Below are 27,053 nucleotides of genomic sequence, written 5' to 3'. Positions count from 1 at the left end.
GAGTGGGGTTCAGCAGAGTGATCCAGCCAGCTCACACACCAAGTTCCCAGGAGCTTCACGACCACGTGTGACGCTTTGGGGGTTGCCCCATCACTGTTTCAGAGGGTTCCTGGGGAGCTGCTTTGGTACTGTTCCCCTTCAGGTGAGGGAAGCACTAAACTGCTGCAGTTTACTTTCAAGATGAGGTCAAACAACATTATTTTGTGCTCAGAATGAGCCTCCTGTCCCATATTAAACCCTTAGGGAAAGAAAACCAGCACCATCATCACCCCCACCTCCCCAGTGCCCGCGCCAGCCCAGCTTCCACAGTCACACAGCGATGCTGTCGCTCCTGCCCTCCCATCAACCCAGGACACCCACTGGCATCAACACATTTACTGGGAGCAAACCAGACTATTTCAGAAGCATGAATGGGAACACACTTTTGTTCCACCTAAAACATTAACGGGAGGTTGAGATGCTATTAAATCCCCCAAGACGGGCAGTTTTCCCCACCGTTCGTGGCCCAGCTGCCTTTGAGAAGTTCCCGTGCACAAAGTGGGTATTTGCATTTCACAGGCAGGGCCCTCCTCGGGATGTCACCCATTTGCATGCAAGGTGGCTGCATGTGCCGCGCTGCAAAGGGCAGAATAAACCAAGGAGGAAAAAAGCCCATTACCCAGGGTTTACCCTTGTGTTGGCTCCTGAAGAAAGAAAGCCCCATTAAAGAGCTGTCACTGTTTTAATTCCAGTTTTCCTACAGGGATATGATCCCATTCCCTTCCCCAAAAGATAAAGCAACTCGTCTGATAGAAATATTGGCTGCTTGGTGTGCGTGGGTGTTTTTTTTTTTGTTAGGAGTGAACAGGAACTGAACCTTGAACTTCATTTACCCTTTGAACTCGTTACCTTTAAACAAAATTCCCCATGCTTTCCCTCTTCAAACAAATTTCATCACAATTACAGTCCCTTCCACTTCGCTTAAAGATATATAATCATTGACTTGACCTAATTACCTGGTGCAGGCCTTTCTCTACAAGGTGAAAGCCATATTGGTGTGAACAGAAGCTGACCCCTGTATTCTTGATACCCCAATTTTATTCTAATTATTGTATAGGAGGTTTTCCATCTTCCTCTGTCCTCCCGTTCCCTCCCCCCAGTTGCTATTTTGTTGCTGGCGCGTTCGGCGATGCCCTTTGGGTTTCAAGCTGCCTGGAGACAGGCTGCAAAATACATCTCGTGTTGAAAAGCACAGATTGGGTTGTTTTTTTTCCCCATTCAATAGGGAACCAGGAGATTCAGCTCTGCAAAAAGCTGCCGAGAACCGTCGCCCATGGAAGCGCCCGGCGTGTGCCCTTCACCCATGACAACCCCATGGGCTCGGGGAGCAGCCTCGGACCCCCCCAAAGTGCCACCCCACATTGAAAGCTTTGCCAGGGAATGGGAATTCTGGCACGGAGATTGAAGCCCATGTTCCCTGTAACTCCCAGCGAGGTGGTTGCGTTGGGAATTTAAGCACAAAGAACTGGGCTCTGGGTGGGCGCACAGTCCCCTGTTCCTCCAAACCAAGCAAGGAGCACCTGGCCTGCGAGCCAAGGTCACTCAGCTGCCAAGAATCGGTGTTTCTGGCACAGCAAACCCGGATCCGCGGGCACAGCCCACAGGGGTTATTCGTACCCTCATTCACCCTCCCAAATTGGAATGGAAAGTTGGAGGGCACTGGGCTGATCCTAACCTGACTTTAGCTCTGACATCTGGTGTGCTGGGGTCACATCACCCCCTTGTCATCCTTTATCTGCTCCGTCTCCCTGTTCGAACCGCAGACTCTTGAGAGCTGTAAGCTCCTGCAGAACAGCTTTGGTACTGAGGGGGTACCACAAAATATCACTGCAAGAAGGATTGAACCATCTTCCAGAGCTGGGACGAGACCGTTGTACCTTCTTGTACCAGGCTGAGGTTACTGTGGGTCTCCACCCTCTCTGAGAGCAGTTGCTACCTTAAAAATAAAGTTGCAATGAGAGGATGGAACCCCCCACCAGTGCCCTTACCTGCTAATTTCTGACAGCATTCAGAGACAGTGAAAGGCTTAGATTATTGGTACCTCTGCAGTTCAAGGTATTTCCCTCTTATTCTTTAAAACCAAGAAGAAAAATCTAACAGAACCAGCTCCAACATTAATAAAGGGTCGCAGCCATTGACAGGCAGAGTCACTGAGAAATGGCACCTCCCTAACCTTCCCATTTGTCTTGGGCAATTGAAAAATAATTAGCGATTGCAAAAGGGTTCAATAGCTAAGAGTAAACAAAGGGAAAAGGGTTACTCTGAGTGCCGGTGCTGTGCACAAGGTGAGCGGCCCCCCCGTGACAAACCGGCCAGGGGAGGGCAGGTGTGGACGCTCAACCCGAGCTGCTCTTTGCATTCAAATCCCTCCCTGCTCCCTCTCTAGTTCAATCAGCACCACAACAAAAGGAGCAGCAGAGCCAGCGCCGGAGCGTGCAGATAGGTGGTGCGCAAAGCCCAGCTCTGTGCCGCGGAGGTAGCGCAGCCATTTGTTATGGTGTCTTGGCGAGAAAGGCCATGCTCGGATGCCCTGGAGCTCCACTGTAATAAATAGACACTGAAGATTAAAGGAGCAAATCCTACCACCTGCCCCAAGCCTGAACCCACAGATTTAGCATCCTGGGGTGCCCGGGAGGGCCGGGGGCGCTGGAGGCAGCGGAGCTATAGCCGTTTTATGGCTGTTCGTGCAACATCGGGGCCTGTGCCGCTGCCCCGGCTCACACAGCCCAGCCTGGGGCTCACCGGGAGGAAAGTGATGCTGGTCACCAGGCCACGCCAGCACCAAACCGAGGAACTGCGCCCAAAGTCACCACCATCCACACTATTGTCCTCCTCCTCTCAGAGCGCTTTGATCCGAGCAAGTTCGCATATCAAAGAAATGAAGGGAAAGAGAACATTCAAATACTGATATCATCTGGCCTTGCTTTCCCCTGGTAGGGCTGGTTAGTTTTCCATCGTAAAAGTTTGTGCTTGCTTTCCTGCCCATCTCCATCCGCTTGTCACCATGCGGGAATGATGATAACAACCTTCCCAAGCTTAGCAAACCACTGCCCGCTCCTTCTCTTTATAGCAGAGGACTGAGAAATACGGGGAGAGCAATAACCAAAGGTAGCATCAAAGTTTAAAAATACAACGCAAGGTGAAGCTGAAAAATGCTCTGGCAAATTTAATGTCACACTCATAAAATAACAGGACAGATTAAAAACAAAATCAAAAAGGGACTAAATGACTCTATGAGCACCCAGACAATAATTGCCTTCTTAGCAACAAGCAGCCCCTGGTTTGTAAAGAGCAAATGACCTCAGGCATATACGGTCAGCCTTTCTGATCAAGCTGCAAAATTAGCAGACGAAGGGTAATGTGGAAGATGTAATATATCTAGAGACTTTACTGAGCGTTTGATGTGGTGCCACAGCAAATCTCACTGAAAAAATTAATTTAGCTCAGCTTGGATAGAAGCAATCGTCACAGGCTGAAAATTGGCCCAAGGGCCACAGACAAAAGCTGGTGATAAATGACTTTCTGTCACGTAGGGGAGAAGCGTCTGTGTTAGGGTACTGCCGGGTATTAGTCCCCGTTTTATCTAAGGCAAGTAAACAGTCCATTAATTCAATGAGCAGGAAGATACTAAATTAGGTGGTAATGCAAATATCAAGTGAAAGCAGAGGAAATAATAGTAGGGGACACGGAGAGGTTAGGAATATGGATAGAATAACAAAATTGGATTCATCCTACTAAAGAATAAACTAGGGGAACAAAAAAAAGTAACCCAAAGCACAGCCAGCACCAAGGAATGTTATGGAACAAAAAGGGAGAAAATAAGAATTTGTGACATAACTGGCTGCGTGGTGCACAGGGGTGAGGGACCCAGGGTGGCAGGAGCTTCTTCCAGCAATGATGCAACACGGACACAGACTGAACCCCGGAATCTTGGCAACTCCCACCGGATCCACTGGCCACGGGAAGGGTGCACGGGGAACGGGGTGGAAAGCGTTTCCCTCTGAGGTTGGGGGACCTGGGAACCCACCCCCTGCCCCACAGCTCCCCAGAGGGGCCAGCCCTGCCCTGCGGCACCCGGACAGCACCGAGGTCTCAGGGAGCAGAAATGAGGGGCGACCTGACAGCTCCTTTCCTGCAGCCTCAGGGGACAGCAGAGTTCTGGCTTTTTAGGCAACTAAAAGTGGGTGAAGCAGAGATACGAGCTGGGGGTTGGGGAGAGCACCGCCCCATATATATTCGCAAAGACTGACACCAACCGCCTGCCCGCTCCGGATCCTCGAGGAACGTTCATCCGTATCGCGCCCGTCCTCTGCGCGCACCTCATGCATCAGGTGTTTATCAGGACAGGCGGAGCGCCCCGGGGTTTGGAAGCCGTTCAGAGAGCCCAGGAGCTCCACTCCACTCAGCGTTCCCGGTCTGGGTCTGTGCGCCCCGCACTGTCCCCCCAGGGAGCCCCTTTGGCCGGCGCTCGGTGCCCTCAGCGCCGCACGGTCTCAGCACTGGATGCCGTCGATTTAAAGTTAAAATAACCTTCCTATTGCTTCCCTCAGGTTCTACCATTTCTGTTAATGCTTTGGTGCTCCGCAGAGCGGTGCCAGACCGTTTCCACTTACGGCAGATGGCCGAGTCTCATCACTAAATGCAAAATAGTAATTTGGCCAGAGAATCTGCACAAGGTGTTTGGGGCTCCGAGGCGCCGAGCTGTGATTGTCACCGATGCCACCGGCTCCTCACCGGGCCTGGCTCAGGCCACTCGCCCTCCACACCGGCCCCAGCTCAAGGGGAGTTATTTCCTCCACTCCAGTGATGAATCTTACTGTAAACCTACAAAAATGGTCTCTTATTCTTTGGTTTGCCCAGCAAGCCCTTTGGGTTTCTCCAGCAGCACCTTCGCTCTGCTCCGCGCTGGGAAGGTGCCACTGCGAGGGCAACTGGGTTAGGAGCTGCAGAGACACGGCCCCGGATGATGGGCCATCGATCGGTCTGCCAGAGTTTGTTCAAGCACAGGCTGAGGGTGGAGAGAGGAACAGCAGCAATTTCAAACAGCAGCTCCCACTTCAACCCGTGAGTGCAGGGAAAAAAATAGGGGTGAAGCTTTGTAACCAAATAAAGAGAGCTGTGAGCTCAATAACAGGCATTATCCTATGGCAAAGATTTTGTTATTGTTGAGCACTGATTCCTTTATCTCTCGGAGACAATCAAGCTTCAGCCAGAAGAGTCTAACCTTAAAACCCTATAACTCAATTTTACATAGTGTTAAAGTTTGGGGGGATATTTGTCAGTGCTGGAGCTGATACAATCAGTCTGGAGGACCCTCGAACAAAGAGCGGTGGGTGAAGAGCGTGTCACCTCCGCACACATTCGTTTCCTTGATGAACAAGGAGCTATTAGTTGGCGAGAAGGCATTATCAGGGTGAAGGATGATGCCGATTGTTTCGGCTGCTCTTCCCGTGACACTGGATTAGCACAAGTCGCCGCGTCCGCTCAGCGCCCCCGGCGCTGCCCCCGCCGCGCAGGTACGAGCCGCTCGGCAACACCAAAAATCAATCTGGACACCCAATCGCTTTCAACTGCCACATCTCTCCGAGGGTTAAACAATAAAAGTTTAACTTGTTTTAAGAAGTAGTTCATCACTGTGAGCCTCAAACAAAGCGACTCTTTAAAACACACGTGTGCGCACACACCAAAGTGCCTTCGTGCAAAATGACAATGACAGAACATCCGACGGAGCCTCTTTGCTCGAGTAAACCCACCTCAGGTACAACAGCTCTAGGGAGGAGCTCGCTGAATGGAGTTATACTTGACTCTTTACATTTAAAGAAGAAATGAAATAAATTAAAAGAAAAAGAAAGCTTTTTCTTCCCTCCAGTTGTCCTTGCACACATTTCACTTTAGAATTTATTATAACCAGTCTTTAAATTAAATTCTTCAGGACAGTGGCTTTGTTTTTTCACATAGCGACTTTCAGCACTACATAACATGAGCAATAATTTAATGTATTCCCTGTGGCTCACATTGAACCGCACATTTAAGCACAGGCTTAAGTCAGAATGGAGTCAGTAGGAGTTTAGCCTGTGCTAACTTATATATAGCGGGGGCTTTTCTTGCTGTCTAGACCATTTCCTTAAGCTGTGAATTTTGTCTTTCAGGACTTGTTAGTGTTCTGAGATTGCTCGGGCAAGCCCAGGTAAAGCCCCGGCTGTCCCCAATGGGGTTCCATGGAGCAGGCGGTGCTGGTGCCTGGGGACCAGGCGGCTCCGTACACAGGAAAGCACCTGTTTGGTTTCCATCTTTGTCCTCGAGCTGCCACACAAACACGTCCCATAGAGGAATGAGGAGCTGACCCTGGTTTCAGACGAGTCCTCTTGTTGTTGTAGCAGAGGAAGAGTACACTCAAAATCCTAATACCAAAAAAACCCAACCCCAAATCTCTGCTATAACCCCCACAGGCTTCTATTGCATAACCTAGAGCATCTCTTTGCCTTGCTCCTGTTAAGTCCCACCAAGTTTTCTATCCTCCTATGCAGGTATTTGGTGGCAGGCTGTTGGTTCTGGGTGTGCAGTCACCCCGTCACTGCCGGTGCACAACACGCTTTCCCAGGCCACGGTGACATCCTTGGGGACATTGACCCCATCCCAAACCAGCACCCCCACATGGAAAACCCCTTGCAGGTCAGTGATAAGACTCAGGCGCCCGTTAATTCAGGAAACTAGAATCACTTTATTTTAAGAAGGGGCAGAGGAGACGCTGTGATGAAGTTCCACCCTGACACTGTGTTAACTTACATTCCCTGCATATTGATCCCTCTGCTGGGGAGAACATAGAGACACAAAGCGTTTATGCTTCGGATTTACATACTCATGAATAAAAAGGCCTTTAGGAGGCGGGTGTGTGGGTTATCCCAGCCCTCAGCGCCACCCTCACGTGCGCATTGATCATCCCGTGTGTTTGACATGAGGAACATGAGATTTGCCACGAGAGGAAGCTCCAGCCCAGCTCCAACAGCTGCCACCCACCCGGGACCAGGGAACCACAGCATGGACCCCACAAACCGAGCCCCCATGCACCGAAATCCTCAACAGGCTCAGGGCATCTTCTGCAATGGATTCTGAGCTGTGCCCATCCGCCCGTGCGCCCTGTTTTCACGCTCGCTGCTGTTGAACCGCTTACTAAAAGAATCCAGATAACACCTTGTCGTTAAACACTGTCCTCAAGGTACAGAAAATAAATCTGTTCATCTGATCCTGCACTTATAAAGCAATACAAAGAAACTTTAATTATGGTTTTTCCCCGTAGGGAATCGGCGAAGAAGGCAGGATTTTTGCTTTAGAAAAGCCGCATTAATAAGTTATTGGCATTTCTAAGCCTATGACTTCTAAGCGACTTGAGCTATAACTCCTGTCTGGGGCCCCACAGGCCCAGCAAACTGCTGAGATTTTACACCACATGTTTCATAACATTTTTGCTTTTCTTAAGAGCTCTTGCGATCAAGGAATTACTTGAGGATCACAGCTTAAAAAACAAACAAACGTCCCAACGGTTGGGCAGAAATCCCCTTCCAAACCACAAACCAAGGCCCAGAACACCCAAAGACCGAATCACAAACACATTATTTCGTGTAAAAGCAACTCATGCTTTTAAAGCCAATGCTCGAATCTCGAGGTTGACTGTCCTCGATTGCAAATAACCACCATGAAACTGCATCCCGTTCTGATGTGGGTGCTTAAGGGATAGGCTGGACCACAACATTTTGGGGCCCGATCTGGTTTGCGTCAGGATTGTGTCTCAAAAGAGTGCTAAGGAACCACCAGACAGGACGTTCCCAAGAGATCTGGGCTGAGCATCCGCAGGCACCCGCCGTCCAGTCCCGCCAGTCAGCACTGATGTGTTACGATTCAACTCTTTATAGAGAAAACCTGCTTTTACGGGGTACGAGGGGACACCAAACAACACAGAAGGCACTTGCAGCCACCCGCTCCTCCAGACACCCTGAGCACTACAACAGCCTCTCCGACCAGCTCCCAAAAGTCTCCCCTTGAGGAAACGGGACTTTGAGCCTGAACTGGCACCCACAGAACCCACAGAAGGGGGGTGGCCCCCCCCAGACCAGCGCCTGCAGCTCCTCTAGCCCGTCTGGCGGGACCCGCGGTCACAGTCGCGCAGGAATTCTGCAGCGATCGCTTGTGCTACAATTTGCTGCAGCTTTAAAATCCCAAATGGGAACACGAAGCCACTTTGGGTTGGGGATTTTTCCGTTTGTCTGTTTTAAATGAAAGCTGAAAGTCTTGGTGGTGTGACGCTCACCGCTGCTCCTTCTCCACAAAGCTCTGAGCTCTCCTATGTAATTTATGCATCTATTGCTGGCAGCCAGCGAGCAACCCACCCTCCTCCTCTCCACCCCGAACAAATAATCCTTAATATAGAGGTGAACCGAGTTGCTCTGTATAAAATATCGCCAAACCCTTTGACCAGCCAGAGCACCGTTCCAGGAACTTATTTGCACAATGCCAGAGACATTATCACACTGGGCTTGAAAGCACTAATGTTATGGTGCGTTTCCATTCAGAAACCGATAAATCAAAGAACATGAGCTCTGCAGCTTTAAGGGATTCTGATTTCTTTACAAACTGTCACACAGTATGAGGAGATATTTTCTTAGAAAACATGTTGTTTTCTTAAACATGGATTAGTGCGTGTTCTCCTCCCCTTGGCAAAGCTCACACTGAGCTGGTCAGACCTGCTCCACGGCAGGGGAAGGAATTGGGAGACATAACTGACCCGTGTTTTAACCTCTCGCTCCCCGGGCTCGTTGGGGCGATGCCCAAGATCAGAAAGGGAACGGTCCGGGAGAAACCTTCAGCAATCGCACCCTCGCCAACCCGTCCCCCAGGGCTGCCTGCGCTGCTTCGGGAGCCTGAAAATACATGAACACTAAGTTTATAATAACCCCATCAAAAGCAAGAAAAGACATTTCTGGACATCGGGGAGACAGAGATAATTGCTTCTAATGGTTTTTGAAAAGAAAAACGTAAAGCTTTCAACTCCAGCGTAAGAGGCATCTGTGGTCATTCAGGGTTTGATCTATACAGACCATTGGTGATACTCAGCATTTCTGAAACAGGTTCTTAGTCTGCATTTTATTTGACGCACTTTGGTTTTGCACCTGAAATTCAGCAGCATGTGGGCAAGTGGCTCCTTCAGGCCCCAGCACAGGCTGAGGGCCATGGGCCAGCCCAGCGCAGATCGTCCCGCGCAGCAGGCGAAACCACCACTGTCGCTTTGGGCTCCGAAAAGCAGAGATTTGCTGTTACTGAATCGACACAGGGGCTTAACCCAAGCCCACGCCGAGCTGTCGGGGCTCCCGCAGTGGGAAGAGCAGGAAGAAGAAATTGCCGAAACCACCTGTTTTGGAGGTTGGGGTGGGGGGCGGGTTGTTTTGTTTGTTCGTTGTGGTTTTTAATCAAAAGTAACAAGAAAAGTCCAAGGCGCCCACGCGGGTTCCAGCTCCCCCTGCGCCACACGGGGGCGCTGCAGAACTCCGCTGTCGCCGCCGCTCCCGCAGCCCGGCAACGGGCACCCCCGGGACCCCATCCCGGCAACGGGCACCCCCGGGACCCCATCCCGGCAACGGGCACCCCCGGGACCCCATCCCGGCAACGGGCACCCCTGGAACCCCATCCCGGCAACGGGCACCCCCGGGACCCCATCCCGGCAACGGGCACCCCCTGGGACCCCATCCCGCAACAGGCACCCCGGGGACCCCATCCCGGCAACGGGCACCCCCGGGACCCCATCCCGGCAACGGGCACCCCCGAGATCCGTATCCCAACAACGGGCACCCCCGGGACTCCCCATCCTGGCACCCTCTGGGACCCCATCCCGGCAATGGGGACCCCCGGGACTCCCCATCCCGGCAACGGGCACCCCCTGTCCAGGCTGCAAATGGGTTCAAGTACCCGGAGCTGGATTACAGAGCAGACACCTCTTTACAGTCTCTAACCCCCCCCAGCCCTCAGCGTTGTGTCTGTCCCTCTGTCCCCAAGCCACTGGGACACGGTGAGGTGCCACTTCATCTGCCACCCTCCACACCTTTTAAGAGAAAAGCCATTTTTAGCACATTTTTATAAAGCAAAGGGAATTTTTGCTAAAGGATTTGAGTTTAAAATACTCCAAACTTATGTTAAAAAACCCCAAACACAACCCACCCCGCAGAACTGCCCAAGCTGTCAGTATGTTTGGCCAAAGTTCTCTGTTGACATGATGGAAAAACCTTGGAGGTCAGAGGCGAGATTTCTTACCCCGGGGCCCATGCCGAACAGAACCCATAAAGTACATCCCCGTCACCTTGCCCGTGCTGACCTACACCTGTGTAATACAAACAGAATATATTGGCCTCGTGTTGTTGCGACGCGGCCGTGATCTCGCTGCGACGCCAACTGACTCCTCTGGCTCGTGGCTGAGGAGCCGCGGGGAAACCCCACTGATAAAGCTAAATACTAAAGATACACAGCTCCCACCCCTCAGGACATGGTGGCATCTACCTTGTGCTTCAGTAATGAACAAACACCAGCAAATTAACTGATCGACCAGTTTAAAAGACAAAACATTTTGGAAAAGTCTTCAAGTGTTCCGAGCAGAGTACATTACGTGGGAAGTGTCTCCTAAGAAATACTTATCATTATAAGAGTACTTAGCACTTCCCCAGTGCTTCCCAGCCTCCCAGCCTGTACAAACATTAGCTCCTTAATCACTCATTAGGGACGATCCTCCAGCGCGGGCCATGCCTCATTGAGTAGAGTCATCCCAACCCGCCCCGGCCCTCCTGCTCCCTCCAGAGACAACTCGGAAGCTTCTCCGATTCCCACGAGAAGTCAGGGCAAGCCAGGAAAAGTCTGTTCAAAATTTAGCTTCATTTACTTCTTGAAAGCAGCAATTTAATCTCTTTTCCTTTTTTCCCCCTCTAATATTCCTGTTTCAGACTACCAGCGGCCTGCATCCGATCAGCCAACGTCGCTCAGCTTCCATCCAGAACGAACACACACAGTCTGTGATTTGCTGTTAATTCAGCACTCTCACCAGCTTCCAAGAGCTAACACCTCACTTTAATGTAACTGCTCTCAATGCCAGCTTTTTCCCCCTCCTTTTTGTAGTATGTAGTTTTTCTATATTATCAGCCTCCTCGCTTGGGCATCCTTCCATCAGGCCTGGCATCTCGTCTGCGTCTGAAAACTTCCAGTGGTGCCAAGTGTTTGCATACCTTGCGAGCGTCCTGTCAAACTCTGCCCCGCAGAGCTGCCAAAAACCACCGCTCAGAGTTAGCAAAGCAAATACCTCCTTAGACAAGCTTAATAAACACGCCAGGAGAAACCCTAGACTTCATAAAGACATTGCTCGCCTGGCGAGGCCAAGCGCGAGGTCTTCAGCAGCCTTTCATGTCCCATTTAGGCCAACATCCATTATCCTTGTCACACGTTCTCCATCCGCACTCTGCGTAAGTGCATCGTATCTGAGCACACAGATTATTTAAAACAACCAAACCCAAACTCCACACCTCTTTTCATGCTGCAATTACTCGCTATCTATCAGACCGACCTTGTCTCTAATCAGTCTAAACAAAGCCATTTATTTTGTAGCTCGAATCAACACATACAGCAGATATGCCTGGTAACTGTGGTGCCCATCAGCTCTTATGGCCTCGTCCCAAATAAATCCTTCTTTCTTTGTATTCTTGACTGATGACTACCGATTCCTAGCAAGAGTGGGAGTAGACATGAAAGAGCACACTGAGCAGAGAAAGGTGGAGAAGAGGAGGGATGGAAGCAGAGAAAATGAAAAAGGAAGGACAAAGGGGGGTAAGAAAGCATGGGGGAAAGTGCAAGTGAAGCAGAAGAGGAGGAGGAAACAAGATCTGTGGGAAGTGAGAGATTGAGAATCTGAGACCAAAGCAGTCGAGGCTTCGCTAGGGCCCAGAGATAACCCCTGAGAAGATCAGAACCATCTCAGCTCTGCAGGTTCAACAGCAACAGCATCTTGCAAATCCATCACTCCTAAACCGCCACTGACAAGCGGACGTGAGCATCACAGAAACCCTTAGCCCAGAAAACCCCCGTCTGACATTTAATGCTTTGGAAAGAGCCCTTGGCCTCAGAGCCAGGTCCCATCCACCGCTCAGCACCAACCAACTCCAGTTTGTCCCAAGACAATCAACAAATACATTCAACTTCAGCAATACTAAATTAAATTCAGGATCACTGTAACTTTTTCTAGTCACTGACAAAACAGCTACCAGCCAACAAAAAGCCAAAATGTACTTGCGGTGTTATGAGATGGGTGAAAGACAACAAGGAAGTTGTGCTAGATCACACTTTCCTTTCTGTCTTCTTCACTCAAGGACTTCCCAAGCGGTGACTTACCGTCATCCTGGAAGTCTGACGGAAGCGACGCCTCGGATGCCACGGAAGGCGCCACGCTGCAGCTCTGGTTCTCATCAGAACTGTCCTGGCCAACGCCAGCATCGTGCTGATCCTCTCCTGCAAAGAGAAGAGCCTGATGTCAGTGAAGAGCTCACATCTTACTGCCTACACCGTGAGACCCGCTTCCTCCTGGGTCCCACCTTCCCCTGAGTTCTCTACAAAACCCAAAATACTTTTGTGGGTTTAAGGCCAGATTCACCACGCAGGGCCAAGGCAGCACAGACGTCACACCGGACGAGGCTGCAAATGCCAGTGCTGGGGCCAAACCACCAAAACCATGTCAATTCCTTGTTCTTGCCATCGGTATGTGACCTCTGCAGAAATCCCCCATCTGTGGAATGGAACGCTAGGTTACCTGCTTCACTAGGGTGAAGACTCTTCCTGTATTTTAGGAAAGAGCTTTGAGATCCTTAATTGAAGCGTGATGGGGGAAAAAAATGACTCCTTATGACAGGCAGTCACATACAAATTAACAAAGCGATAGCAGGAGCGATTACCTCCCCATAGTTGATGCTGCGTTGAGGTTTTCTGGGAGCAGACATTTTGCGAGGGAATTTGCTACTGATATTGGATTTTATGCAGAAGGCACTTAAATACTACAGTGACAGATGTTAATATCAAACTTTAATATAAATGGAGCGCAGCCAGCCTACCTGTAGAAGAAAATACTACTCAAACAAAGCGAAAAAGTGGCCTTTCAAGCTTTTCCCTTCCATTTCCTGAACACACACAGCCGAGGCTGCTGATAACAGAGGTAAAGACAGCTGCTTACTCATTCAACACACAACAAACAGCAAGAAAGGTGAGTTTTCAGCTGATGTTAATTGTGTTCACACACTAAACCCAAGGTTTATCTCAGCAAACAGAAGAGCTGTGCCCTGTAGTTGAAATCAGGCACTGCTGAAAGGGCAGCGTGGCCTGGAACGGAGGGTTTAACGCTCCTCCCACCCAGAAACACAGCAGAGACACCATTAAGTCTCCAGCTGCAGAAAGGCAGGACACAATATTTTGGATGTGGTTTATTTTCCAATTCTTCTCCTTTTGGGAGGTGCATCATTTAGCATCAGCAATGACTAATCTCCCATGCCAAGCAGCAAGGGCAGGATCTGATCCCTCCTGGCCAATAAAGAAAAGCTCTAAAAAGCTGCTACCAAAGGGCAGCAGCTCAGTGCAGCAGGAAAAGGTGGTGTTGATTGTGCCATGCGAGGATGCCAGCCTGGTAAGATGCTTTCCATAAGCCCATTCAGCCCTTTGAAAAGAACCTTTTCTTCCACCCAAACTGCACCATATTAAACCTGACGTTTCAGACGAACACCAAGGTAACAGGTGGTCCCACATAACGAGATACAGGTGCAGGATTATTGCGGTAACGAGCAAACTGTTTCTGGTTTCTGATTGCAGGAGGCAGCGCCGGGGCCACGGCTGCACTAAACTGTTTGGAACAAAACCAAGGGCCTGATCAGGAAAGTTACTTGCAAGAACAAGTCAGTGGCCACACCAGCCATGGGGGAGAATCAAGCCACAGGTCTATGTTTTGGCAGAATAATGCCCAGGTGTGAAATCTCATACCGGGGGTTGTTACCATGATTGGTTCTTGCTGTCTTGTTGTCCAGTTTAGCGTTAGGAGTATTTTCAAATACTGCTTATAGTTCCAGTAACAAAAAAGATCAACGAAAGCTACTTAAAGCAAATCCGACCGCCTTTCCATTTGGATTTGCATTATGAGAACTTTTCGTGCTTTAATCCACTTCTCCATAAAGTTTATGGAGCAGCAACAGCCAGTTGAGTCCAAGCAGAAAAAACACCCCCCAACTTGTCAGGGGCCAGGCTATTGTTCGGAATGAAGAAAAAACTCATTAGCTTTTAATGAAAACACAGGGAATAAAAACCAAACAGCACAGAACCCCAGCAAATAATTACTCTGCACCTGACGCAAAGCTGCTCTATCTTCCTACACAAACCCTCAGCAAAATGCCCCAACTTATCGCTCTTTGGAGCATGAACAACAGACGAATGGACTCTAAGGGGAAGAGCACGAGGTGTCTCGGGCTCCCAGCTCATCGAGGGCTCCCCGGGCGCTCTCTGGCTGCCCCATGGGTGCTAAATCCGCCTTGCTCGCCTCACCAGAGCTGCAGCACAGGGACAACAATGAAGCGATGCCATCTATTCAGCTCTGACAGTCTCTGCAGAAAGTTCCTTGTGCAGAAGCAGAAATAGGAGCTCTCGGTGTAATTAACACAGATATGGTGCAAACCCGCAAAGTTTTCCTTCCTTTAACCTCCAGTCATGGCGGGGGGAAGGGGAAAAAGAGGTGAATGAATGCATCCTGGCACACACAGGAAGAGAAACAATCGGCATAGGTGAAAGGGCTTTGTGGTGGAAAAAATATCATCGCCAGTAGCTTGTTAAGGGAACTGCAATTAAGCTTCGTTTGCATTCAGTGAAGGTCTTTATCTGGGTACCCAGAGTTTCATTAAGCATCTTTTTAGAGCATAAGAAAAATCAATAGCGAGCGAGTTCCATTTACGCTTTTATGATGAGCTCATTCATGCCAAGGCGGAAGTAAAATCCCCAACTCGAGTTAATAGTCAAGGAAACAAAGTTCCTGCTTTAAAGTAATGACTCCTCAGAATCACACTACAAATAAAGGTCTCTGATCCAAATCCCATCTGCCTTCATGCTCGACAGTGTTAATATCTCTCGATTTTCAGGGACTAATTTAGCAGTAATGCATTTCCCAAAGCAGAGCTGTAAAAGTATTATCAATACTATGGTTTAATATCCCTCACTACAATCACTGCCTGAAATTATGGAGAATCACATGGAAACACATCAACAGAGACGCACCCACACAGTAAGTACTGCTCACATGTAAATATATTATAGTTTAGCTTTAGTAATGTAGTTAAAGCTCTGTCAACATTGCTATTATAAATTATATACCTTTTTAAACACATTTATGTGCTAGAAAACGTATGATGTTTCTTTTTTGAATGCCTTAAAGGCTTCATGGGCTCCTAAGCGCCCATTTGGATCTGTGTGGTTAGCCCCTGTGATTAATATGTGAATAGCTGAGGTTTTGGTGGATGCAGATTTTCTGCAGCTTCTTTGTACAGCCTATTGACTTTCCCAGAGTGCTCGTGCCTGGGTAATAACAATATATTTGCCTGAAAATCCCATATTTTCTGCTGCACATCAGTTTGATACGCACGCACGTCTGTCTGTCCTCCGCAGGCTGTACCAACAGCACTGGTGTTATTAACAAAATACAAGAGAAAATTCTTATCTGCAGATCTCAAAGTGTTTATCCCGCTTAATGAATATTTTCTTGGACGTGGAGATGATGCAGGGAAGGAGAATAACTGTGTTCCAGGCTGTGGTGAGAGCAGGACCCGCGGTGGCTCCGCTGCCTTTACCAGCGGGACGGGGCTGCCTGACGGCAACGGGGCCAAAGCAAAGCGAGGGAGCTCCTGGTACACAGGAGGAGACGATTTATCATTGTTTTAGAAACGTCGACCCAAACAGTTCTTGGCTGGCTGACAAGGGAATCCAGTCCAAGCCTAATTTTGTTCACTCAGTATCCAGTTTTTGCTAATTGCGTGTAGTAAAGCAAATTAATGGTCCACTAAAAACGCCACTTACGTTAAAAAGCAACTAGGAAGCGGGAAGCTGTTGCGCAGAGGCCGGTGTGCTGCAGTGATGCCCTGTGCCCAGCAGGTCGGGCTGCAGCGCGCAGCATCGGCCGCCCCGCAGGACCTGCAGCTGCAGGGAACGGCAGCGCCGGGGCCTGGGCTGCATGGGCTGCAGGACCCACTCCTGCTCGCACACCAGCAAGACCACCCCACAAATCACCAGCAAGGGGTTTCAACTTGCAAGCCTTGCCCAAAAGACGACTTCTGGCAGACAGCAAAGCTCCTCACAAATCCAAATAGCCAATGAGGCTGGGGTGGTCCCAAATATCCCCCCAAAGCTGTGGGGGCACGAAGCAACTGCCGAGGTGACGCTGCATCTCTCCCACCACTCAGTGTTGTCCAGCCCCGTGTCCTTCCAGCTGAGCTGCCCTCTCCCTTTTCCCTTCTCTCCCCATCTCCTCTCGCAGCCCTTGGTGCCTTTTCAGCAGCGGCTCCCACGTTCTGCCCCTGATGGGGATCCCAGCACATTCCAGCCTTGCTCAGAACAAGCCTGAAACCCAGCGCAGCACAAGATTCCCACGGGATGTAAACAAGTAAACAAGATTTATTCTTTCTTTTATGACCCTGTAACACGTCAGTGAAATAAAAAGCCCATCCAATGTGAGCAAAACCAGCCTAAAGCTACTAACAGTTTGTATTTCTGTCCACTAATAAATTATCCCTCCCGAGCCTCTCTGAAAAGGTCCTCATTTAAAGGCTGGGACACTGAGGCAGAGCAAGATCACTAATCTGCATTTTGGTTCATCTTCTGAGGCACCAGCTCTGCTAGGAACACAACACAACAGTGTCTGGGAAGCCAGACATCAGCATCATCGGTACCACAGAGGAGACTACAGGCCAAATAGTTTTGAGTCGCATCCATTGCAGTGACAGGGGCTCCAGTTTATTTTCTTAGCCAAAACCCTTCCAAGAGAACCAGGACTAAGCAGGGCTGAGGCAGGAGGGAGCTGAGCTCAGCGAGCATGTTCCAGCGACAAGACACAAGGAGGCTGTCTTGCCCATATCTGCAGCAGTTCTCACTGTTAACAGAACATCAGTGAATGCAAAGACAGGAGCGTTCAGCAGAGCGACGGGCGCTCTGGGGACTGGGGGAGATGCCCATTAGGCGTTACGATAATGCAAAGGATGATTTTACAGTTGGGTGGCAGGATGGAGCCTGACTAAAGGGCAGAATCACTGTTTTGGAGAAAATTCAGATGGGGTTCCTGCTCTGCAGTCCAAAGCAACGCAGAATCCCTGTGCGGAGAGCGGGGAGAGGGACTCAGGATTCCAGATTTGACCCAGCGCTGCTCCCCGAGCGGGGCTGTGGGTGCTGAGGGGCCCCATTTCCTCTCCCCGGCGAGGGTGACACCAGGACACTCCTTTTCCTAAGGGCTCCAAAACATCTTAATGGCCAAACCAGAGAATTCACATCCTTTCCCCCCGTTTCTGTGGAGCAGAGGGTCTGTTACAGCTGTGAGAAAGCCCAGGCGATGGTCAATGGCAACACTCTGGTGCTCAATCCCCAGCAGGGCAATTTCTTGAACGTTCTTGTGTTGTGCATGAGCACAGAGCGACGCTTGGGCTGCCTGTTCATCTGTGCACATTACAATAACCCCAGAGATTTCTTTATAAAAAGAAAGCTGCAGCACATTCCTATTACACGAACAAGTCCAGAAAACACAGCGGGTTCATTTGAGAAGGCTGTCTATCTCCAAAGCTGCACATCAGGCAATTTAGACAATCTAATAATTAGAGTATTTTATTAACTGACCAAAGTGAGAGCAATAGAACTCATTAATATTTAACTTACTGGGGCTCCCCAAACTGCTGTATATTTAGCATCTTTACTGACATTTTTATACCTCCCTTTTTACGGTGCGTCGCTTTATTCTGAAGAGCTCGGGGCTGCCCTGGGGACACAACAGGGGACGCCGAGGTGGGACCCGAGGGGACAAGCTCTGCCCCAAGGTGCCCCAATTGGGATGGGTTTCAAAGGACCGTGGGTGACTCTGTAACTCAAACACTTTGATTAACGAAGTCAGGATTTCCAAGAAGCACCTGGTGATCCAAACCAGGAAAATTCCCTCAAGTTCAGAACAAGTTTTAAATCAATGGGCTGGTTTTAAGACAGTTCAAAAGCCCTCCTCATCAAGCTAATTCTTCTCAATAAAGGCCATGGAATTTTGACATTAACTGCAGGATAACCTACCCAAGCTGCTAGCTGCTGTTACCCGGTCTTTCAGTGTTATTATAAATTCTACAGGTTCTTCATTTCCCAACTCCAAGTAAAGACTGATAACAGTGAACCAAACTTTAAAAACCCCTGGACTCCCGGTATTTAAAAGATTTTAAAGCTTCACAATAAGGCAGAGGGGCTGCTTTCTGCTTTGAACACTCAAAATAAAACAGCAGCAGTTTCAAAGTTACACATACATCTTGACTTTTCTGTGTATATATGTAAATAACAACGCAAATCCGCCTCCATACAGCCGGAGCGCAGACACTTGCCTCCTACCTATGACACTTTCCCAAGCAGAGTGTTCTGTTTGCTGCTATAATTGTTACTTCCCTCCAAAATTCTTGCATAATACCTCAGGTAGCAGAATAATTGATAAATCCGTGTAAACGCAAAGCTGTGCGGCTGCTCAGTCTGCAAAGCCACGGAACAGGAGGGATTGCAATGCAAAACATACTGTCTGTGCACAGATTAGTGCGCCCAGAGCACAACACCCACAGAGAAGCGCAGGAAGCGAAGCTCCACTGCTGATAAAGGGACCTGTCACAAGTGTTGATATTACAGCTTTGCTTTTTTTTAAGCTCAAGAACACATGCCTTTGTGTATATTTTATTTTTCATTAATTAACTCTCTGTTCCACACACCACCCAAACACTTCTTGGACTTTACAAGGCATCCTAACAAAAGTTTTCTTGTTTTCTCTCTGTCTCTAGGTGTTATGACATTTCCAGGGTTGTAGCTGGCGCTCGTGTTTATAAAGCAGGGGAATTCCACGCATGGCGCTAGAACAGATATTTTAACAGTATGTTACAAATATTGTCAATTCGATATTTTTTCCCTTGCATTTTCAAACACATCATAAATCTAGGCTGGGTTTCTGTGTCTGAACCCTGCTTACCACTGAGCTGGAGACTCTTGGCATGAACGCAAAGAGGGGTTTTTATAAATACAACTTAGTAAAATCACTGTGCACTCCATTAATTCAGGAACACTCTGCCTCAGCTTCAAAGGGGATCTTTACTGTAAAGATGGTGGCTTTGCTGCTTTAATGATTTGCTACTTGTACTTGTCATAACTACATGAAGCAAATATGCAATAGCAGGGAGCAGCGGGTTGGGGAAACGCACAGTTCCGTCTCCCATCCAGCTCCGCTCCAGTTCAATAGATTTGAGACTTTACATAGTAAAGCTCCTTCAGAAGTCTAACACTCCAGGCCATTGTATGATGCCAGTTAATGACAGAAAACTAGAGGCGTTCCTGGGTCCATACCCATGCTGTGCACGACCACAACCGCCGGCCCGGGGTGCTGGTGACCCCAGAGCATCTACACCCACATCCGAGCACGACCAGAGTGGCGAGAGCACCCGCGCTCCGTCCCAACACCGCGCACCAGCAGATAAGGGGCCCACTAAGACTTCCCGCATTGTTACTTAATCCTTTTACAGAACATGAAGGCTCCCAGTTTTTAAGTCGTGTTTTAGCCCAGCTTGGCCCTCACCCTGCCGTACATTTGGATTTATTCCTCCTGCTTCAGGAGGTGCCATTTTCTAGGGCTGAGCACAGAGCTGAGAAAAGCAGCAAATCTGGATCCAGTTCCTGGGCACACCGGTAGATGCTCTGCTACCTTCAGCACATTTCTTGAGCCTCACTTTTCCTAAATTTAACAAACAGGAACAACAGTCCTCACTCTCACATTTTGAGTACTTATGCATATTTTGAGGAGCTATGCAGAAAGCATGCAGCACATAGGCAAAATATTCCAGCAAAGCCAAACTTCCAGCCTGACCCCCAGCTCTAGCTACACATGCATCTTCTTCTTTAACCCTTCCTTGTGCACTGCTGCCTGTCGCTCCAGCCTCTTCCCAAGCTCTCACCTCTCTCCCCCGTTTCCCTCCTCCCAAGGCTGCGTTCCCCGCCGTCCCCCCCAACCAAAGCTGCCGCAGAACGTTTCCCCTGTGCTGAATTCAGAGGCAGAAACAGTGGAAAGGAACGTGGGGGTGGGCTGAGACTGACCCAGGTCCTCTCCGGATTTTCTTTGCCAACTTTCCTCGGCTCTCTTTCCACAAAGGGGAGGCTGCTGCAAGACAGCAATGGCATGCACGTATAAAATATATTAAGTGTATAAAATGCTTCGCAAAGGCAGCCAGGCCTCCTCCAAAGGGAAATATGAGTCACTCCAGGGCTCTGTTCAAAGAGCACCTAAGGAACAAGGCAAAAAGGCTCTGTAGGAACAGCCTCCAGCCAGCACCATCGCTGGGTGTGGGTGAACCGGGCCCAGCAGCTCAGCCTATGGCTGGTGCCCCGTTCACTTCCACCTTCCCAAAACCACACGAGTATTTCCAACCCACCCTCAAGGCAATACCTGAACTCCTGTTTCAGTTACACCTTCCCAAAACTGCACTGGAATATCCAACTCACCCTCAAGGCGAGACCTGTGCTCCTGTTTCACATACAGGTTGATATCTCCCGCTTGCTGGGAGATATCAAACCCTTTCTATTAATTCGGGCACTAGTGGAAACCAAGAGGTTGGGCCAGCTGGAATCCCCGAGGTTTTGGCTTTCAGCTCTGAGTTGATAAACTCCCCGGCCTCCAGCAGATGTGCCCCCAAGTCGTGCTAATCCCCTCCAGAAAAGCTGTTTGCTGCCAAGAAACCCCCTTTTCCTCGGCCACAGCCTGTTATCAATGCACTGGGGTGCAGCTCATTTGTGCTGGGTTTGCAGTGCTCTTACCAACATGTCCAGGCACATGAGGTTGGTTTTTTTGTATAAAACCAAGCCCCACAGTGTAGTTCTCCAGTTCTTTTCCACCCAGCACGCACCGAGTTCTCCCCATCGCCCTTCCACCCGCAGCACGGGACCGTCGCTGGGGCTGAGGCTCTCCAGGTGATGCTCAATCCCATGTTTTCACTCCCAACTTGTCCTGCTTTCTTACTAAATTTTTTTCCGAATAGTATTAGTTCTCAAAATGACTTAGGAGCACATTTGTAGATATGGACATACCTGAAGACCCAAACGCTTGTACAGTAATTCCAAGCAGGCGTTTGAGCAAGGCGCTTCACTCACGTATCTATACACAGTTCTACAAATGGATCTTCCTGATGTTACCCAGGCTTCCAGCTCCATACAAGAATAAAGAATATTTGAGAAGAACAGAAGCATCCCTCCTCCACCCTTTATATTGTATGAACTTCCAAAATTAACAAAAAAACACCCTAATTTTAAGCCCTTTTATGTGTTCTGCTCCTCTCTCACTCTCTTTTTCTTTTAATTTTGAACACAGCTGTCTGTTGTACTTTCTCAAATGATGCCAGATGCTGGGTTCATCAACCAAACGCATGAAAACAATGGTTTGAAAGCAATTAGAAGCACCGAGGCTGCACCGAGGCTCATATTAAAATGTGATAACACTGTTCTAGTGGGAATTGCGCTGCTGCCGCGTTTCTGCCATGTCTGTGCTGGAAGTGGGGCCTGATCGAGGAGGAACGTACTGGAATTTATTCCTGGAATAAATGAAGGATTAGCTGAGTTGGAACACTCACAAGGGTTTTTATTACAACCCCTGCTCCCGTCTTGTTTGAACACCGGCAGATCCTTCAGCCTGCGCTCATGTATCGCAACCATTATTGAAGGAGAAGGGCCGAAGCCACCAAAGGCCAGGCCTTGGCTGCAGTGAGGAATGGGAGCTGAGCCAAAGGAGCCCCAGGTCAGCTCTGAGCAAATACTTATCCATCAATTGCCCCAAATATGCAGAAGTACCCACTGACACGGCTTGTGACCCGCAGGCACCCTGGAAAGTTTAAATCATCACCCGTATTATTGTGGAAATGAAGATCAAAGTCACAATCAGAATCTCCCAGCTTGTTAACAGACACAATGAGAGATGGTCACGGTCCTGAGGAGTTTACAGCCTGGCCATTTGTCTACACCTGGGGGTTGATCCAGTTTCAAGTCCAGGTTAACGTGCAGCAACGAGACTGGAGGAAACTTGCTGCAGGTTCCCCAGCAGTCCGCTCCTACCAACGGCCCATGGGAACATTCGGCCCTTTCTGGACTTCAAGTCTTTCCTGCAGACATAAGTTTTGCAGGAAAATTTCCTGGGCTAATCCAAGACAATACATTTACATCAGCACCAGACTGTTTTGTATTATTTGCTCTCCAGGGTAAGTAGAAAAGGGTTTCTGCTATTCAGAACACTACCCCCAGCTCCTGCTATGGCCCTCACCACAACTTTACCCTTTTCCACCCCTAAGAACCTCCACTCACAGCTATATATTCAGTCTAAGTTCTTCTCCTTGTTGACTTAGCATCAAAACCACCAGCCACATCCAGCCCTCCCCGGGTCAGCGCAGGGAGAACTCGCCCCTTCTTCCCCTCGTACTCACCTCGGGACACACACTCCAAGTGGTACCTAAAAGAGCAAAACAAACAAAAAGACAGGAATGAGAATACATTATTTTCTTCATGATTTATTCCACCCTGATGAATAAGTTACAGCTGGGAGAATCATGTCAGAACTGCCGCCAGGAACCCAGCAAACGGTCACCAGGCATTTAGTGTGAGAAGCCCCAAGAAGAACGAGGAGTCCCGCAGCCACCAGCCGGCCCCACTCTCACACTTTGGGCACATCATGGGTTGACATGAGTCAATAAGGGAACAGCACCGGTGAGTTTTGGAAGCAGATCCAAGATTGGGGATAAGCCACAAAGTGACCCGTTCACAGGCAAGACGTGCAACAGAGGGTTGGTCTATAGGCATTAGTGGCAAGAATCCAGTACGTAAAAATCCAATCAATTTGTTTCCTCATTAAAAGCTTTCACAAAGAAAATGATTTAACACAAACATTCAAGCTACTGACACAGATTAATTAGAAAACAACAACAGAATTCCGATTAAGGGCATAATATTTATTTGACTTGCTTGCTTTGGACAAAGAAAATAGAATGTGTGTGCAGATAGAGGAAACTTTGCTGGGTGAAGGGGCTCGGTGACAGATCCCAGCTGTGGGAAACGGGAGGAGCGCGGGGCTGCTGGGGCAGCGTCCCCCTTGTCACCACCAGCCCCTTCCCGTCCTGTGGCAGCCACGTCTTATCTCTGAAGCCCAGAGAAGCGACACCAGCAGCCCAAGGGCAGAGGGACCAGCAGAGCAGCTCCATCCTTTTGTTTCCAATCAGCATTAACTATTACTTAACGCTTCCTTGGAGAATTCAAACATTATTCAAGGCTTGATTTGAGAATCAACCTGGGCTCTGCAAGACCCTAGTTCCCCTCACCCCGAGTCCAGCACCCCCAGAGCTGAAATACTTTTGTCTCCTGAACAGACTGCGAGACAAGGACAGAAAAATCACTCCTTGTTTTGTGAACTTTTGTCTCTTGTGCTTGAGAGACCGTCCTAATCTCCCCTGAACATGTTTTAGTGATAACATTTACTGCACTAGGACCAAAATGATTTTCTGTCACTTCTCATTCCAGTTCAATAAAAGTATAAGAGCTTTGTTTCTAACCTCTGTCATTTTTAATACAGTAAAATGGTTTAAAAAAATGTAAAATTGAGTTCCATTTCCTACTGGACCAGCAAGTCCATGTTCGCCTCACTCTGATCAAATTTAAAGGGGGAGGGAAATATCAAAAAGCTGCTTTGGGTTTTTTTAAAGCATAAGGAAACGGTTAAAAATTCTAATCTCATCAGATCAGGATGTGTCTTTAATCTCATGCTTTGATCATTTTCACTCTGGAAAGGCTTAAACAGAGAATGAAAGTTAGTTTAAAATTTAATCGGGAGTGGGAGGAAGATGGTCTTGTTCCTACGGAAGATAAAAGAGTAATGATCTAATTCCTTCATCTGCCACCGACTGCAGGAAAATCTTGAATAAATTACGTATCTTGAGAGCTTAAAAGGCACCACAGACACCGCCGCAGTATTTTCAGTATGTTCACTTACAGGGTATTTTTCTTCCTGATGTTTTGGAGGTGTCTAAGTCAGGATGAGCAGAAACGGGACTTTTGGCATCTGTTCCCCAAGTTACCGTCCTGCAGGTAACTTCAGCTTTAGCTACTCACCATGATTTTCAGAGCTGACCCGAGCTTTTTGTTGTTGTTCCTGCATTACCCAAGAAATGCAATTATTTGGGCAAAATGCCCATTTCTGCTGCAACGGCCTGGGGAGCAAAGGGGCTGGTTCAAGCACATCCAGGTGAGAGCAGCGTCTGTCTCCGCGCAGAGCGGAGCAGCAGCACACGAGCCACGTGGGGCCATTCTGCAAAGTGCGGAGCTTGAGGCCAATTATGATTTTCCTTCCCAGTTAAGACAGGACCAACTGACAAGCGTGTTACACCTTTAACACACCCTGTCCGTGGGTAACAGGCAGTTACACGCTTCATTCTTCAGCTTTGTAGGGGTTTACCCTGAACCCATATCTATGGGTGGGATCCACCAAGAACAGCACCGGTTAAGGCAAAACACAGCAGAGTTTTCAGCCAAATCGGAAGGTCCCATCTACATCAGGCCTTGAGAGTGGGGAGGGACATGAGGAAAACGCTTGTCAATTCACTAATTTCAGCCAAATGAGCTCACAAAGGAATCCACTGAGTATTTGGATCCAATATGTAAAGTGAGGAACTAACTCAAAACTATCAGATTTCCACTACAGAGCCAAAGCCAAGGGGTACCCTGCCAATGCTTCAACTAAACACATCCTACAAGTATTTCTCCCTCGTGGTTTGTGACAAACCACCCACCGCTCTCGCCTCCTGGGTGCGGATTCCGGGCCAGGCAGGAAGAAGCAACAGATTTGTTCTGCTGAAAACACAAGTGTTTCTCATGGCTGCATTTGGCCTTTGAGGTTCCGCACTCGCAACAAACAAACAAAGGGCTCACTTTGCTGGAAATGGTGATGTCGCATCCCATCAACACACAGAAATCCGGTAAAACGTTACCCGTGATAAACACACCCGCTCGGGTTTGCTGGAGGGGTCAAACCAGACCCATCTGGGGCTGAGAGCAAGAACTGCTGTCTGGAATCTTACGGTCCGAATTATACAGGGGGCCAAACTGGATGGTTATAATGGTCCCTTTGCAGCTCTAATGTCTATAAAACCTTAAACCCCACTTTCCTCTCAGACTCCATTTCAGCAGGAACCATAAAATAAAGTCAGGTTTCAATCAAATTTCCCGTATTTTCCTGTCCAATTAAGAATGCTAATATCACCACAGATGTTATTAAATTGGATATTTCAAGACAGTGTAATTTGTTTGGTGCACAGTATTTGTTGGGTTTTAATGTTTTCAAAAAAAAATGTTTAAAAATCAATGCTGTACATGATTTCAAGCAGGAAAAAGTAATACTGAAATGGGATTGGGGAGCTCACCATTAGCAGAGCTGGTTAGAAACCACTTCAAATGCATTTCTCGGTTAAATGTTCCAGAAGCAGCAGCAGCAGCTATGCAAAGACTCTGGTTACACAGTTTCAATCATTTACAGTCCTCAGGTTTCAGATTAACAATGCATTCACCAGGAAATGGATGGGGAAACAGAGGTAATTTCATCAGCTGGAATGGAAAATGATGCAAATTACTGAAAGGAGGCGAAGCCAGAAGGCACCAAACTGCATTACTGGCAGGGGAACGGCCACAGCCAGCCCAGGTAGGGAAGCAGGTAGGATATAACAGCTGAATCCAATTTGTGCCCCAATTTGTACCAGCACACACCCCAGTGTCCCCCACCCAGAGGATAAAACAGCTTGGGGAGCTCACTTCTAGGGCAGAAAACGCAAATCAAAAACCCACTCGGTACCTCTGAAGTGACAGGGACTTGCTTTTATTTTTCGCAGAATGAATCTGTATTTAATGGCCAAATAAGTGTGAATGAAATCCCGCTCAGCAAGATCATTTCCTTGCTGAGCAGATAAATTCCAGCCCTCTGAAGAACGAGAAGGAGAAGAACAGCACTTTGCCTAATTAAGGACAATGTGCTGGAGCTACAGTCCAGCCCTGGCATTAACGTGCTCAGCTCAATTATCTGCCCATCAGGTCATTCTTAAATTCCTTTTTATCTTGGTATCGCACGTTATTCAGCATAATGAGTTTAATATTGGTAGGAATTACAGGCAGTGCATTTACACTAATGAAGCAAAATTACCCTGAAATTGCATTTTCTTTAATTTCAGTCTTAAAACTTTAAAATAAGGTTGAAAATTGAAGCAATAAATGTAGTTAATATGGTTAGAAGTTTATTAAAACAGGCCAAATGCACTGCTTTAAACAGGATTTTGAATGCATTTCCATTAGTGAATCTTTCACAACCCTATTCTAATACCTTGCCACAGAAAGGATCAAGTTCGACCCAGTTATTAGGCAAAGTTCTCCTGGTGTTGAGCTGCCTACAGTTCGGCTACACCCATAAACCAGTAAACCCAGTAGCTCACTGGTTTGTGAGCGCGCTCATGAACGTCTCACTGGAGCAGCTCAATGGGATTTGTCGCCCAACCCGAGGCCGTCACACGCTTCCATTTGGGGTCAAACCACCCTCTTTTGGGTGCATGTGAGAAACTTGATAATAATTAAGCCCCTTTCTTTTCATTTCTGCTTTGATATACAACAGGTCTGCCTCGCTCTCCTTGTAGCACTATTACATT

At 48.4% G+C, this 27,053-nt stretch overlaps 1 protein-coding gene across 4 annotated transcripts in view; it reads right to left on the bottom strand.

Annotated features, from left to right (window-relative positions):
* The window catches only part of SKAP1 (src kinase associated phosphoprotein 1), a 123,079-nt gene that overhangs the window by 87,399 nt on the left and 8,627 nt on the right, over window positions 1–27,053 (bottom strand). For 2 of the 4 annotated variants that reach the window (XM_082070880.1, XM_082070881.1), the window contains exons 3-4: window positions 22,806–22,831; window positions 12,454–12,570 (exon numbers count right to left, since the gene is read on the bottom strand). In XM_082070880.1, the coding sequence (XP_081927006.1) occupies window positions 12,454–12,570; window positions 22,806–22,831 (143 nt within the window). The remainder of the gene's footprint in view (window positions 1–12,453; window positions 12,571–22,805; window positions 22,832–27,053) is intronic. The other 2 variants (XM_082070882.1, XM_082070883.1) reach the window with 1 other exon arrangement.

Source organism: Streptopelia decaocto, assembly GCF_964273445.1.
Source record: "Streptopelia decaocto genome assembly, chromosome: 22".
NCBI lineage: Eukaryota > Metazoa > Chordata > Aves > Columbiformes > Columbidae > Streptopelia > Streptopelia decaocto.
Note: the sequence above shows the minus strand (reverse complement) of the source record. Positions and strands in the feature narration are given on the sequence as shown.